The sequence below is a fragment of the Abrus precatorius genome, unplaced genomic scaffold (genome assembly GCF_003935025.1).
Source record: "Abrus precatorius isolate BTA unplaced genomic scaffold, Abrus_2018 Scaffold2, whole genome shotgun sequence".
Lineage (NCBI taxonomy): Eukaryota > Viridiplantae > Streptophyta > Magnoliopsida > Fabales > Fabaceae > Abrus > Abrus precatorius.
In genome coordinates, this window is record NW_020874362.1 from 31145406 (window position 1) to 31162927 (window position 17522).

The 17522-nt window shown below is 31.2% G+C and overlaps 1 protein-coding gene and 1 non-coding gene across 2 annotated transcripts; one reads left to right on the plus strand and one right to left on the minus strand.

Annotated features, from left to right (window-relative positions):
- Window positions 1-6381: 6381 nt before the first annotated feature.
- Window positions 6382-8133, plus strand: LOC113859819 (FBD-associated F-box protein At4g10400-like). Its single transcript, XM_027492500.1, has 3 exons — window positions 6382-7101; window positions 7313-7456; window positions 7852-8133. The coding sequence occupies exons 1-3, from the start codon at window positions 6382-6384 to the stop codon at window positions 8131-8133; spliced, it is 1146 nt and encodes a 381-aa protein (XP_027348301.1).
- A 5153-nt stretch (window positions 8134-13286) lies between these two features.
- On the minus strand, window positions 13287-13393 carry LOC113860343. Its single transcript, XR_003503795.1, has one exon. It is a non-coding gene; the product is annotated as a small nucleolar RNA R71 (small nucleolar RNA).
- Between the last annotated feature and the right edge of the window lie 4129 nt (window positions 13394-17522).

Sequence of the window (17522 nt, forward strand, 5' to 3'; positions counted from 1 at the left end):
ACAACTTCTACTGGTCATTAGAAGCTAAAATGACATTTTAGCAACTCAAGGAAGGATTAATGAAGGCTTCAATATTGGCTCTACCAGATTTTATCAAGACCTTCACTGTTAAGGTGGACTTATCTAGCCATGGAATTAATACGGTCCACCCAATTCCTTACATCAACAATAATCTCTCTCAACTTATGAAAAGAACTCTTGGAAATAGCCTTTGTTGTATAAAAGTGGAGACATTACCTCATAAACAAGTAGTTTATATAATCAAAACAGATCAAAAAGTCTTAAGTATATCCTTGATCAAAGGTTAACCAGTGTATTTCATCATAAATGGCTTCTCAAGCTTATGAAATTTGACTTCTCTATTGAGTATAAGTAAGGACAAGATAACCTAATTGTTGATGCCCTCTCAAGGGTGGGTTCAGTTGAGTGCCAAACAATTACTATACATCAACTTGAGTCTAATATGCTAGCTAGAATTAAAAGAAATTGGGACACTGATTAGGATTTACAAAAGCTAATTTATGAGTTGCAAGTTGACCTTACTTCCGACAAACACCACACTTGACAAGGAGGAGAAGTGAGAAGGAAAAATATAGGAAAGCCTTAAAATTAAGACAAGATTGCATACAATAATTACACTCTATTGCATTAGGAGGTCATTCTAGTAGGCATGCAACTTTGCAAAAGTTGAAGCTAGTCATTTAATGGAAGGGCATACCAAGGAGGTTAAGTTATTAATTCAACAATGTAAATATAAGACAATTGCTTCTTAAAGGTTGATACAACCACTTCCAGTTCATGGTGCCTTGGCTATGTGTGGCAACACATCACCATGGACTTCATTGAGAGATTGCCAAATTCTCATGAAAAATAGGTCATTTATGTGGTAATAGACAGATTAAGCAATGTAGTTGAAGTACCTCAATCCTTCTTGGACCATGTGCTCAAGTTACATATATTTCCTGATTTTATCACAAGTGGTAGAAATCCAATCTTCATCAGTCAATTTTGACAAGAATTGATCGCTTATCAAGGTGTCCAAATTCAGCTATCAACAATCAATCACCCATAAATAGATGGATAATCTAAGGTAGTGAATAGGTGTTTAGAGACCTACCTAAGATGCATGTATGGAAACAAACTCTTACAATGGTCCAAATGACTACCCCTAGTAGAATGGTGGTATAATATCACTTTTCATAGTTTAACCAATATCACATCTTATAAAATTGTGTATAGACAACAAGCTCTAACTTATCTATTTTTCAATAAATTATTGTGTGTCGCCCTAGTCTCCAAAACTTTTTCTTAGTAATAGTATACCTCTAAAAAATTAAAACAAATTAAAATTATATTTAAAAAATAGTTTAATTAAAATAGTCTAAGTTGTTAACTTTTTATTGGTACTAAAATAATAGTAGCTAAATAGCAAAAGAAATCGAACATTTTTTTTTATCTCTTATTTAGTTCTTGTATCTATCTTCTTTTTTTCTCTGATTATTGTCTACTCTTTTGATTCTTGAATCTTGTTTCAATTTGACATTCAATTTGATTGTTATTAGCCAATATTCAATTGTTTTTTCTCATCTCTTATCAATGTGTCATTATTTGTTTATATTTGGAGTGATAGAGGGAGCTAATTTATTGTCGGTGCATGCATTTGATTTGTTCCTTTTGAGTATGTTTATTAAAGCTGAAAATTAGAAAATTGTCGTTTATCGTTGCATTTTGTTATTATATTCCTCAATTGGGAGATTGGTCTCAAAATAAGTTTTTTTATTTTATTACTTTATAAATCTCAAAATAATTTATGCAAACAAAAAGATATTTCAAGATAAGATCCTACGATCAAGTTCATTTTCTTGACAATTAAGTTTTACTATTTCAACTTAGTTTTATTATATACTTAACTTCAGCAATTTATTTTTATATATCATAATTTTTAATTTTATATAAAAATATATAAATATGTCAACTAGAAAATATGAATAAGGTCATTAAAAACTTTAAGGAAAATATAAGAGTTAAGGCTTTAATTGAATCACAAAAAAGAGTTATGGATAAATTTATAAAAGTAAACATTAAAAACGATTTAGAAAATACATGAGAATGCTCTTTGAATGAATAAGATAACAATATAGATATAGGTAAAAATAACAATAGAGAAGTAGTCAGTGAAAATGATAATTCTAATTCTCAAACTCATTATAACGGAGAAGAAATTGAAAGACTAGATAGTTTTACTCCAAAAATTATATATGATCCAAGTCAATAAATGAATATTGGTATAAAATTGAGAAACTTACTAGTAAAAAAAGGCCCTATTAAAGTTACTGGTATAGATTTTCCAAAGAATAAATACTTTAGACAGTTTTCCTCATCAAATTATATTAAAAAATTGCCTAATGAAGAAAAGCTTAAAAGAAGATGACTAATTTATTTTGTAGATTTGGATAGAGTTTTTTTTTTTTTGTAATTATTTAATTTTATTTCTTGTACAACAAGTAAACTAGCTAATGAAGGAGTGAATGTACAAAATTACACATGTTGCTAATACAAATATGCAAAATTACACACATACTATTTTTAACCAATTATAACAAGAGTTTACTTCATTTTTTTCTTGTTGCATATTAAAAAGGAACAAATCTTCCTATTTGTTTGACTATGTCATTACAATTGTTGACAAAGTCAAATCATCAAGAGTATTATTTGATCATGCCTCAAAATTTATGTTACAGTTGTACAAAATTTGAAATATTTTGATATACTTTATTCACATACATCGATGGTTTTTTTAAGCAAATGATGTTAAGGTTGTGCTTATAAAACACATAATTAAGAGATGAATACGAGAAGATTGTTATGAAATTATACACATGTCAAATGAATAAAGGTTGATGAGATCCTAAACTTGCTAGCATACAATGATACCAACAATTAGTTTCTAAAATAGTTTGACTCACATACGAGGTATCTAGTTCACGAAAATACTCTCACTTGGTCAATGAATGTGTAAACTCAGTGTCTCGTCAAATCACACAATTTCGATTAAAAGAATAAAATAGTAAGAGTCACAATGATGATTCCCCTAACACTTTTAACAATTAATTTAGACATAAAATTACAAAGTTATATTTTCTTAATTTATTGTATAATATTTTATGCTAATTAACTTTCTTTTTGTAGGAACCTTTAGATGACACAATCCATTCTATCCTTGATAAACCTTAATGAATTTTGTACCTTGTTTACTTTTTACTCAATATTCATTATAATCATGTAAACATCGTAAATATAATTTTTTTTTGTAATATGTTTATAATCTATTACTTGTATTTACTTATGTTAGATGATGTAATTATGCTGTGTTTTTTTTTTCTTTTAATTTCTACATTATTCACTTAAGTGAACCAAAATTTGCTTAAGTGCATATGATTCACTTAAGTTATTTTAATTTTACTTAAGTGGACCAATTTTCACTGAGTGAAAGAAGAACTAAATGTTCAATTCTTGCATAGAGAATCCAAACCCATTTGTTTATTACTTTGTCACCAACTAATTTAGAACTTATCTTTCTCATCATGCATAGTAATTTTATTTGTAAATAAATAATGTAATAATTTATCATATAAAATTTTTAAGGGTGACAAAACAGGCGAACCTACCCGTTTAGTGTAACATCTTATATTTTTTTCCTCAATATATGATAAATTTTCATAAAAATTTAAATGGTAAAGTAAATTTTCTTTCAAAAACTCTCTAATAAGAAAGAGACATTAAAATGATATAAGGTTCATAGAATAAAATTTCATTAATTCATAAGTATTTTAGAAAAATAAAGATTCTAGAATTTTCATCAGCAACAAAAAGAAATAGTAGTTTTACAACTGTTTTAAAAGAATGCTATAGAACTGAAAATATTCATTACATTACTCAAAATAATTAAGTCCTATAGCAGTTCTCATCCATCCATGCACTGTGAGTCTGATACTATTCGTCTTGGTTTCCTGAAAATGTTGTGTAAGGGTGAGTCTCTACCCTGCCACTCATACATAACACATATTCACCATAAAACACATCTTATCACGATTAAAGAAAACATCATGGCATTACATATCATAGTGTCATATAAAACATGTTCTCATCTCAACACATATTATATTTCACAGATTCACAATTTCTTTTACTTTTATGCGCGCTTACGTGCCCTGTGGCCACATTTATCCAATGCCTCTATCCCGAGGTCTTACACATTCATGTAAATAGTCGTCGGATGGCCCAATGCAATACAGATACAACACATGCAATAGACAGTCCCTTAGCAAAGGTAATGGTCAAGAGTCAAGTCAGAAAACGAGTGTGCGGTCATGTAGTGCATTCGTACACAATATTCCGTGCACAATCTCGAATGTCACTCACCACCCTGTATTTCTCCAAGATATCTCATATTGTTTCCATCTTCCACTCTCCTAGTGTATCTCTATAACTATTTACATCATATCTTTTTTCATCTCATACTCTTTCAAGTATATTCACATGTTCACATATGTCATTTCTCATGTTCACACATATTTTTTAATTATATTTCCATATACTTTTCTTCATATAGATCAAATCATGGCATATTCACAATACACATAATTTTTACATGAAACACAATATATTTAAACATAAAACATTCATCTCTTTGTATATTTCATATCACAAAATCATAAAATCATATCAACCATCCTCATTATACCTTATTATGCCTTATTTGAACATAATATCACACTTTCACCATGTATTCATCATAAAATCACATAAACAACCAATTATTTTCACTTTTTACTGATTATTTTTCATAAAACAAGGATTATTCCACATATAATCACATACATGACAAGATTTATGAGAATACAAGTAATAAACATAACAAATTGATAAAATAGAGTCTCCCTTACCTCAAAACAGAGCTTTTACAAAAATTTAACCGAAAATTTTAACTTTAGAACGGAGTTTTTCCTAAGAACATCATGAACATCTATAAGAAAAAGAAGAAGAGAAACGAACCGTAAATTTAACTTCAAACTTAAAGAAACTTACTTGAAATCCTTTAGAACGGACATAGAATCATAGATTTAAAGAAAAATATAAGTTTATGAGGGTTTAGTATGAGAGAAAATGGTGAGATATAGCCTCAGAACCTTTGAGAATCTTGGATAGGAGTATAGAAATAAAAAATTCGTATGAAACCCCCTTTTTATATAAAATTTTTGAAATTTACTGTTCACCGCCGGAAACACTGTGCATATGTACTGTATGCGTATGTGACGTCAGCCATGACATTATGATGATATTATTGATGACGTCATCAGTCACTGTCCGTAGGCGGTTTCACTGTTCATACGAAGTTTTACTGTTTATAGGCAGTTTTACTGTTCATCAACACTGTTCATAAGCAGTTTTATTGTTCACATTTTTTTATATATATAAAAATTCTATTCAAATCTATTCTAATTATACTTTAATAAACCTCATTTTATTTAAATCAAAGTACAAGATGTTACATTTAAGCATTTTAAAAGTATGGACTAGCTTAAGTCCACCTCATTTAGAATGAGTTAAAATTTTTAGTCCATGCCATTTAAATATGGGTTAACTTGCTAATAGGAAAAAAAAAAAAAACTAGTGAAACGTTAAATGAATTAATCCACTAAAAACTAACAAAAATAATAAATTATAAAAAATTATAAAAAATACATTTAAAAATATTTTTATATTAATAAAAAATATTTAGTTAATAATTATTTTTTTAATTTTAAAAAATAAAAAAAGGTTCATGAGCTAATTTTTCTCAACCCATCATTAACTTGTATTTTAATAAGTTAAAATACAATAAATTAGATGTCATTTAAAAGTGAGTTAACTAACGTTTCAGCCTGCTAAAAACTAAAAAAAAATTAATAAATCATTAAATTAATGGGTTAGTTCAATAAAAATTAACAAACAAATAAAAAATTATAATAAATAATATATTTAAAAATATTTTTATATTAATTAAAATTAATATTTAATTAATAAATAGTTTATTTTTTAATTTTTAAAAATAAAGAAGGGTTCATAAGCAAGTTTTTCTCAACCCGTTATTAACATGCATTTTAGTAAGTTAAAACACAATAAATTAATCGACTAATTTTGATGGGTTGAAATTCTAACACCTAAATCTTAAACGAGTCGGTCTGAGTCAAACTCACTTCCACAACTCTAAAATATTTTAAGTTCATATTTCGAAGTACCATGGAGTAAAGAAATACAAAGGTATCCACAACCTAAAATATTTTAAATTAATTATTTCGAAATACCATGGAGTAAAAAAAAGGTCGTTGATGGGCGGAGATGTTCAATCGGCGGCGAAATCCAGCGGTGGACAGAGTAAGCGCGTTACCGGACTTCATTCTCTACAAAATCCTCTCTTTTCTCCCAACCAAACAAGCCGTTGCAACTAGTGTTCTCTCGAAGAGATGGAGACCACTGTGGTTCTCTCTCCCAACCCTAGACCTCGACGACAAAGCCTTCGCCACCTTCGAGCGCTTCAGCCTCTTCGTCTATTCCCTCTTCCTCTCCCGCGACATCACTCTCCCTCTCCGCTCCTTCCGCCTCACGTGCGGCAACTCCTCCCCGTGCGACCCGTACGCCATCAATCGCTTCGTCTACGCCGCCGTTCAGCGCGGCCTCCGCCATCTCCACCTCAACATGAAAGACAACTTACAGCGCTACGTTCGAATCAAGTTGCCCTCCTGCGTTCTAACTTGCAGGACCCTCACCGTTCTTAAGCTCAAAAAGGTTGCCATCGACGATCTTCCCTATGTTGACTTTCCCTCCCTCGAAACGCTTCATTTGGTTTGGGTCAGTTTTAGGCTTCACGAAGATGTTATGAAGTTTATTGCTGGGTGTCCCATTCTCCAGGATTTAAGAACCAAATATCTGTTGGGAATTCGTGGACACCGTGGCCACGGGGAGGTTACGAGCTTGCCCAAATTGCGGAGAGCTGAAATTTCTAATTTGGATATTCCCTTTTCTCTTCTTCATAACGTGGATTTTCTGCGCGCTGAACTGGTATGGTATGAATCCATGTTATGCTGTTTTACCTTCATTAGAGGAATTTGAGCAACTAATAATAATATTTTATTGAGAAGATATTATTGTATTTTTATGTTTACAATTTTTTTTAACAAAAATTTACTACTTTTAAATGGGAAAAAAATTAACAAAACTCTAAAAAAAATGGGTTTGATTTCCGGTGTTTTTGTGTTTGTAACTTGTGCAGAAGTGTACCTATTTCAGTGATGTTCCCGAGTTTCACAATCTAACCCACATGGAGCTTATCTTTGAGTTCACTAAGTGGCGCTGGAATTGGTTGCTAGAAGCGCTCAACCATTGCCCCAAGCTTCATCATCTTACCATTCAAAAGGTTTGCTGATGTTGATTGGACGTTTCCGTCCCTAAACTTTAGATTTATTTTAGTGTTTTTTTTTCCACATTCTTATATAAAGAATGTCGTTTTTCGAAGTGTCATTCACGAAGAGTATTTAAAATCTCAGAAATTGAAGTTCTATTTATACTGTGTTGAGGTTAAAATATATATTTACTCCCTTCAGTTAACGTTCATTTATAAATTAATCCTTGTATCCAAAATACCAATATTTTAGTCCTTATACAAACGATTCATTTGATTATGCATTAGTCCCTGCACTAAAGATGAGTTTTAACTGTAGAGATAAAATGTGTATTTTAAAGCTATTTTTTTATTAGCTTTGCTTCTGCATATTTTATGCATTTATTTGTAAATTTGTGTTTTGTTGACAGGTTTTGAAGTATAAAGATGCAATTTGTGACGAGGATTGGGAGGACCCACATTTTGTTCCAGAATGCATTTCGTCACTGCTTAAAACATGCTGTCTTAGAAATTATAAAGGCATTAAATGTGAGCTTCAATTTGCAAAGTATATCTTGCAGAATTCAAAAGTATTGCGCACCATGACAATTCAGAGTACCTTTGAGGTAGATATGACTGAGAAGCTCCAAATGTTAATGAAATTATCCGTGCTCCCAAGAAGCTCCGCAACATGCAAACTTTCATTTGAGTAGCTACAATAGTTTGTGGATGTGTGCCTTTTATGTTAGATTCTGCATGTGCAGCAGCTCGATTTGATGGTTTAAAGGACATGAACTCTGTTATATATATATATATATATATATATATATATATATATATATATATATATATATATATATATATATATGTATATTGGTTTTCATCTAAGTTAATAATTCTAGCTCTTCCATATTTTTTCTTTTCATCATGTGTATCATTCTCTGGCAGTTGTTTTCTAAATACTGACTGATGATGCATTGCCACCCTCTCTCTCTCACACACAAGGGCATGTGTGCACAGCTAGCCAAAAGGATAAACATGTAGTTTTACACTTGAAAAGGAACCTGTCTTTTTTTAATCATTTTTAAACATGAAGGTTCTGTTTGTTATGTATCTATCTCAACCAAATTTGACAAGAAATTTAGTGCCTACATAAGCCTCAAACTGTAGCAGCTTATCAAGGTTTTCAGTTGATACATTTGTTAGTTTCTTGTACATTCAACAGCATTGCAGCAAGTTTGTTGTGGACTTTGGGAAGGATTAATGGATAAATTTGCAACTACATGAATGAGTAATAGTGAAGTAGTACTGTATGCCAGCATGCTTTCTATGATAAAACAGGTAGTATGGTCATAGTTGGTACTCCACTTAAAAGCTTAAGAATCGGGTTCAATATCACTCTCGCTGTGGTTGCTTCTTGAATTTCATCATTATTTTATGTGTTAAACAGATTTTGTAGCATCTTACCAAAATTTTGTGAGATCCACTTGCTTGCCTTATTGGAATTCAGGTCTACGACAATTCTTAGCACATATAGGGTAAGGAGAACAAGGATCCAGATTCTCTTATTTTTTTGGGCCAATTGCACCCTGCATTTCGCTGAAGCAAAAATTTATCATTTAAGCAAAAATGTATAAAAATGGCTTAACTACATGCTGTAGTTCCTGTAGGGAATCCGAATCCAGAAAAACAGAATGGGGAATATTCAATTGTAACATAAACAAAAATTGCCTGTAACAGACAAATGAGAAAAGAGGAGGGAATTCAGTTTGGGGGAGCTTACGTTGAATAAATAATGTTGTTTTTTGGGGTCATATTTTAGAGAGCTTTTGAAAAAGAAAATTATTTTTTTAAGTTTAAAGTAAAACAAACATGAACAAAATTGGTTGTGTAATGTGTTAATAAGGAAATTAGATTTTAAAACTCTTCATAAGGTCATTTAAGGAATTGTCAGCTTCTAAAAAAAAAAAGATAGTATTGACCATAACTATCTAAATAATTAACATGATAATAAATAAATATTAACACGAGAGTTGTGAAGTATTCGACAGTTTCAAGTAAAATAAATTCGTTGAATATAAAATATAATAAATGACTCATAAATTAGCATTAAAGTAATTTTGACAAACTCTATGTATAAGATAAATGACATATGATGATCACTCATCAATAAATCATATTATTGATAGGATTAATGAATTTATGTTTGGTCGTGTTATGTTAAAATGCATTAAAAATTGAAAAATTAAGTGTATTATTATTTTAAAAAAAAAAAAAACTTAGCGCTTTCCTTAGAAGTTGCTTGAGAATGAGAATTTTTTTGGTTTTTGAGAATAAGAATTTTAGAGAGTAGGAGAGGAGAAAACAAATTTTATATTTTAAATAAATATTTATTCAAAATAAAAAATATAAATTAATATATTAAAATAAATTTAATATATTAATTATACATTTATTATCATAAGTAATATATGATTATTTTAAGATTAAAAATTATGTCCTTCCCTCTCAAACGTACTCTTACATGTTTAACATAATGGAACAGGGGGATAAAACATATCATTTCCACCCCTCACGTGGAATTATACATATTACATGGTGATCTCATCTTTCCCTATTTTTTTCCTATTTACATGGACAAGTTCTCTCGCTGTATAATTGATGTTGTTAGTAACGTAAACTAGATTTGTCTTTTCTTCCGAGCTAACAAATGTTCTGCACTACCTGAATAAATTTCGTCAAGCAAGAATTAAAAGAGCAAAAAACAAGCATATTCTTCTAAAAAACATGTGAAGAGAGTATGTTAAAAAGGATGTCTTTTTCAAGTCAAGATTTGTCAACGCTACTAATCTGGGAAAAATATTTGGGTTCTATATATCATGGAGGGCGGGGAAAAAATGTTTTATTCGAGCATATGATTTAGAAAATGCAAGACAAGCTAGCTGGTTGGAAGGGTAGTTGCCTTTCATTGACTATGAGAGTGGAAGTGGACCTGGAAGAAGACGTGGTCATGATCAAGAAAGAGAAGGAAGAAGAAATCATGATAATTTTCACAATATTGAATTTTCTGGATAATTACACCATGGAACATTCATGTATACCACTGCCATTTGCAATGAAATGGAAAAAATTCAACGACTTCATCTGGGAAGCACAAAGGAGAAAAAAAGAGTTCATACTATACGCTAGAAATATTTTTGTCTTCCTAAATCGCACGGAAGATTAGGTTTCAAGAATTTAAATTAATTTAATGAAGCATTATTAATGAAGCTCTGTTTAGGAGTTGTCAAAACACAACAAACTTTGGGTTCAAGTGTAAGGTAAATATGTTGGATGACAAGAGCAAAACACAAACCAATTGATTGTTAGAAATAATATTTAAATAAATAAAGTGTCGCATAAGTTATAAAAATAAAAAGGTACAAGTAAATATGTATCACTCTGAGGGAAAAATTATAATTCCTTAGTTAATAGCAATGACTTTTTAGTTTGTAATCATGGAGCAATTATTTGATATAAATTAAATGTCATTATATTACTATTATAAATAGTAAATTATACTCATGTATTTGATTTGATAAAATAATAAAATCTTTCTATTATTTTAATTGTTCTCTTTCTACTCCTAACAAAGTGATATCAAAATTCGTTTCGATCTTGAGAGTTGAGAGAAACACTTTAAGAGATGATAAATAATAGCTTAAATTTGTTTCAATTTCCATGTCTAACTAAAATAAATTATGATAATTGATTTTGACGCATGAAAGTCTTAGACATAAATAAGTGTCCTAATTTGTGTTGCAATTTATAAAAACTTGCACTTATTAGCTTTGTAGTCAAGTAACAAGAAGAAAAGATCTTGAAGTTGAAGAAAACATTGTCTGTAGTAAAACAAACAGTGAGGTATGGAATAGTGACATTGATAAATACTTTCAAGATAATTGATTTCTTTATTATTTACATGAGTATGCTCTTTATGTTAAAACTTTTGATAATTGTGATATTTTGTTTGTTTGACTTTACCTGGATGATTGATAAGTCTATAATTAGTCTCTCTTTTACAACCCATATATTTATGTTTGACATTTATTTTAATTGGATTTTACATTGATTTATATATTAATTGTGCTATTTATTATAAAGAGGTCACAAGTAGATTTTGAGTGCGTTTTGGGTCCAAACTAATAAAAAATAAGAGCTTCGCAATAATCAGCACGTCCATACCCTTTCAACAAGCATGAGATTGCTTTGAGCCCATGCACAACTGTGCTTACAGCCTTGCACAGTTGTGCTCATTTGCGGCAAACCCAATTAAGAAAGAACTTTGGGTTTTCAAACCCTGTTAAAGAGATACTATGACACCAAGTTAGGACATCTTATCTTATGCTCTTTGATATACCTCTTATCTCGTTTCTCTTACATATGATCTTTGACATACTTTTGGCAGGACTTGGAGCTTCGAGTAATCGTACTTGAAGGCCGAAAACTCATCTCATTCTAGTTTGCTTTTCTTTATGACTTTGTTTATGATTGTTTTCATTTTTTTCTTTAACATGAGTAACTAAGTTCATAGCTAGAGGTATAGGAAATAATGTTCATGAATTTATGTATGTGATTAGTGTTTATCCTATTGCGCATAATTGTATAATCCTAATTAATTATATCATCAGGTGACCGTACGTAGATTAGTTAATTGATCTATAAGATAAAACGAGACAAAAGATTAGGTAGACCAAACTAATTTTTCTTTTCCAATCGTTATTAAATTAACAAGCTCATACGTATTTTATGCTTTCTTAGATTAATATCTTTCATGACCATAGGGGATGTTAGTTTAGATAAAAGAATATTAATATTGCATGCCCAGTGGGTATTACTATTGTATGAATGATTGATAATAACAAGAAAATTGAATTTAGAATTAAATAAAAAAAATAACGTAAAGGATTGCATGAGAAACCCATATGCCCTAGATTCCTCTCTGATAAGTTTAATCAAGATGTACATTGTATTCTGAGTTCTTAGTTTTATAATTAATTTTATAAATTTTTATTTTAATCTCATATCTTTGACACTCAAACAATTGAATTAGAAAATTCTTAGTAATTAGAAAACAATCCTTGTAGAACGATAATTCAAGAACGATATTGAAGAACTCTTGATCACTTCTCGACCGGTATACTTGCCCACCAAATAAGTTTTTGGCACAGTTGCCAGGGATTACTTTTTTAATATTAAGAAAATATCAAATTTAATTTATTTGAGCAATTCTTGTTTTGATTTATTTTAATTTGTTTTGTTTATTTTCAAAATTTTTCTTCGGTATTTATTTTATTTACTTTTGCTTTTATTTTAATTTAATACTTTTTATTATAATTCTTTTTAATGTATGCTCACTCGTTCTAAATGCTCTACAACTTGTTTATTTGATCCAGAGATCGAGAGAACAACGCATAGACAAAGAAAAAAAAGTGAGAGAGCAGAAAATGGTAGAGGGAAGAAAATCAATTCAAGATTACATGACACTCATTGCTAAAGGCACTCCTGGAAGCATCGCAGCCCCTAATGTAGAGGCCGACAATTTTGAATTGAAACCAACACTCATAACCATGGTCCAAAACTCCATATAATTTGGAGGCATGCCCAACGATGACCCCAATCTCCATCTGACAAAGTTCCTCCAACTGAATGATACTATCAAATACAACAGAGTTTCTAACGATGTCATTCGACTTCGTCTTTTCCCCTTTTCGGTATCTAAAAAGATGAATGCATAGTTTGCCTCACTACCAGCCAATTCCATCATAACTTGGGAGGTCTCACTCAATAATTCTTGGGAAAGTACTTTACTCCATCAAGGTCCTCTAAGCTTATGACGGAGATATGTTGCTTCCAATAATATGAAGTAGAATCCTTGTTTGAGGCATGGGAGCGATTTTGAGAGCTTTTGAGGATGTGTCATCATCATGATTTTTCGATGTGGATACAAGTATAAATCTTTTACAGTGGCTTATCAATAACCAATAGGGCTACAATCGATGCCATTGCAGGAGGGTCCCTCGTAAGAAAAGATTCAAATGATGCATACAAGCTAATAGATGAGATAAGATGACATCTGCTAGCTTCTAGTGACACAACGCTGACTCTTACGACATCAAGTGGAAAGTGACTGCCATAGTCTACCAAGTAGAGAGTAGTAACCCACTAATAAGACCTCCTGCAAGTCCAAAATTTAACTAAGAGAAGACAAATTTCATGGGCAATCACAGTATAAGGTGGCGAGGTAACACTTCTAACTCTTGGGGAATGACTTTGGAAGCCAAAATTAAAGTGTTTATCGCCCTCTCCATATACAAAATTAGGGAGCAAGACCAAAAGGGAAAGAAGCCCCTAGATCTCAGTCCCAACTTTTAAGAGCAAATGATGCAGTATGTGCATTATTATGATAAAAGAATGACAGAGCTTGAATCCAAGTTGGACTAACATGTTGAAAGAATTGATAAGAGATTCGTAGAAATCAAATATGAAATATGGGCCAATTCTTCTGAGATACGAGCATAATCTTCAGAGCTTAGATTACAATTAGAGCAAATTACAAACCTTCTGAGTCAAAGAGTGATGGGGATATTACCATCTCAGCCCGAACCTAATTCAAGGGAGCAATGCAATGTCATTACTCTTAGAAGTGAAAAGAAATTACAAGAATCGTAAAACAAAAGCTCATGCACGCCTATACTTACTGATGAGCACGCCTCTGCTGCAATAGAAGCACTACTGTGCTTAGACAAGTACACCTATGTCAATGATAAAAGCACAACTGTGCATCCCCATGAGCAAGGTTGTGCTTCAAGTGTAGAGTCTAAAAAAGAAAAGAAGAAAGAATCTCTTGTGCGGCCAAGGCCCTATGAACCTAAGATACTTTTCCTACAACAGTTGCAGAGTCACTCTCCTTATGATGAAGAGTTCAGCAAGTTCTTAGACCTATTGGACAAAGTACACATCAATATACCTTTCATCGATGCCATTTCTAAAATGCCTAAATATGCTAAATTTTTAAAGGAGACTTTTATCAAGAAGAGGAAGCTGAGAGCATATAAAACTGTAAAGCTCATTGAGGAGTGCTTAGCTATAGTCCTTTTCCACCTAACTTTAAAGACCGAGGGAGTTAACCAATTTTTATACTTATATTACTTAATAATTTTTTATAGAATATAAGATTTAACCAATTTAACCACTGAATTATATATATATATAACATTTGTAGGTATGTTATTCAAAATTTAATATTTACTTACATTTAAAAAATATATTACCTATTGAAAATACGAATAACTCATCCATTAAATTATTTAATTTGTGCAGTTGGAATTTGGTGTAAGTCTTTTAGACTTACACCTAGTATCAATGGATCTTATCCCTATATATATATATATATATAATTAACTAAAAATGTAAACATTTATATTGTTGATCTTTATGAAAAAAAATTACATGTACTAAGTTAAAAATTGTATTTACAGTGGATTAATTATAGTAAAAATTTTAATTTGTTAACATGTCTTATATTTTAAACTTTAGTTTAATTATGTTTTTAGTTTTTATAAAAGTAACACTTTTTGAGATAAGTTCTTAATTTTTTTTTATTAGGAAATAGTCTTTAACATTTTGAAAATGTAAGAATTAGTTCAAGTCATCAACTCTGTTTTATTAAGTGATAAACTAGATAACATAAATTCAGCTCATCATTGTTATGTCATCGTTATTTTTCATATTTTATTATGCAAAAATTAATATTTATAAAATTTTCCTAAAATATTGTATATCATTTTTCTCTTGGTTTTTCCTTTTCTTTAACTTGCGAACTCTAACTAAAAACCCTAACTTCCTTATCTCCCCAAAATCTTCCCTTCAAATTGAAGAAGGAAGCAGCAAAAGTATTCCAATAGAAATGTGTTGTTCATTTGAATACTCTGTTATTCATAAGAGGAGGAGGAGAAGGAGGAGGAAAGAATGTGCTAATAGGAACAAATAAGCAATCTCCATGTTAGTTTTGTAATGCTCTAAAATTTGTAATATTATATAGTTATTAATGTGTATATATATATATATATATATATATATATATATATATATATATATATCTATGTGTGTGTGTGTGTGGTTTGCCCTATAGGGTGTGTTGATTGACATGAGGACGATGTATATATGTGTGTAATGATGTTGACGCGTATGAATATGTAATGTGAATTGTGACTGGACTAGAATAGATTGAATATATATATATATATATATATGTGTGTGTGTGTGTGTGTGTGTGTGTGTGTGTGTACTGAGAATGTTAGACTGTGACTGGTTTGAATTATGAAAATTTGGCTAAGTGTCTGATACAGGGTAATCTCGCTATAGCGAGAGGGCCTTGGGAGGAAGGCGTGAAACTGTCGCCTTCTCACTATAGCGAGAGGTCTCTCGCTGTAGCAAGAGAACGACAGTTTGGGATTCAATTCTGGATGCAGTCTCGCTGTAGCGAGATTCTGCAGAAACCAGAATGGAATTCCCTTTGAGATTTTTGTTGCAGCAAGAATGTCTCGCTGTAGCAAGAGTGTCGCGACCAAAAAGGGATTTAAAGGAGTTTAAGGTTTAGGGAACCTCATTTCTTTTATCTACCTTTGAAATTTCTTTGATTCTTTCAATTTCAAATCCTATTTCACCAATTAAAGTGCCTCCAAAGCCGTTCTTAAGCTAGATTGAAAGTTGGATTCATATTGGGAACGCTTGGAGGTGAGTTTTAATGGTTAGGGTTTTGGTTTTTGTCCCCCTTCTCTGTTTTCTGGGTTCTCTTCGAGTTCTTATGAGATTTTTCATGTGTTTTAGGGACAAAATCCAAGTGAAGACCATTTGCTACCATCGTTTTGTGTTGAGTCTTTAATTTAAGGTAAGGGGGGACTCTACCCTATCTCAATTTGTTTGAAAATTCATTTACTTGCTATGTTTTGGTAATGCGATTGAGATATGATATGTGAATTGGTGTGTTTGATAGATAATGCATGTTAGGTATGATTTTGATGAATTTGGAGCCTATTATGAGTAAATTTGGATGAAGAATTGATGTGAAACATAAATGAATGTAGGCCTGTCATTGATGGATGTAGATTATGTTGAAATTGTTATGTGTGAGTTGGAAATGTTGTGCGTCGAATGTAACGTGAATGAATATGGGCACTTGTGCCATGTGTTGTGAATGAATGTGGGTGAATGGGGCTAAATGAATATTGTATGTGACTGAAATGTATGTGAATGAGGTGTGTTAAATGTCATTGTAATGATGCTATGAATGGTTTAGCAATTCACTGGAGGTGTGGAAGATGAGGACAATAGAAATATCTTGGGGAAAAGAGAGTGGTGGTGATACCAACAGTGGGCGTGGGTGCACCACAAGCCACACACTCTCCTCCTGACTAGACCTCAGACCACTACCTTTACTGAACAACTCGTGACTACCCACACAGTATCCGTGAAGCAGGGGTAACCAGCGATCATCCATGGTATGAATCTGTGATCACAGTACCACAGTGAGTGTGGCTAAGTGCAGTGAACGCACTTGTGCATGAAATATTGTTGGTGGTGCAGTGAGCGCACCGGTTGTGACATGAAATGAATTACTTGACATTGTTGCTTATGATTATACTTGTGTAAATTGTATTCAAAATGATGTGACGCATGTGCAACGTGAGACTCTATATTTGATTATGTGTTGGATAGTGTAGAGTACTCACCCATACATTTATTTTTTAGGTGATCAAGATGATCAACACCAGACTCAGTGAAGGGGTGGATGAAACTGCTATAGAGCTTAAATTTTATTTTGGAATTACAATGTAATTGGATTGGTCCTATAATAGTTAAAGATATAAACTGGCAATTCCTTATTGTTTTGTAAAATCCTTGATGAAACTCTGTATTGGAAAAATATTGTTTAAATGAAACTTTAATTATTCCTATCTTAGGAAATTTATTATTTGAAATTAAATTAAGGTGTTACAAGTCTCACATGACATAAACTTGATGGTGGATACATCAAGGTTATTTGCATTGAATTTAAATG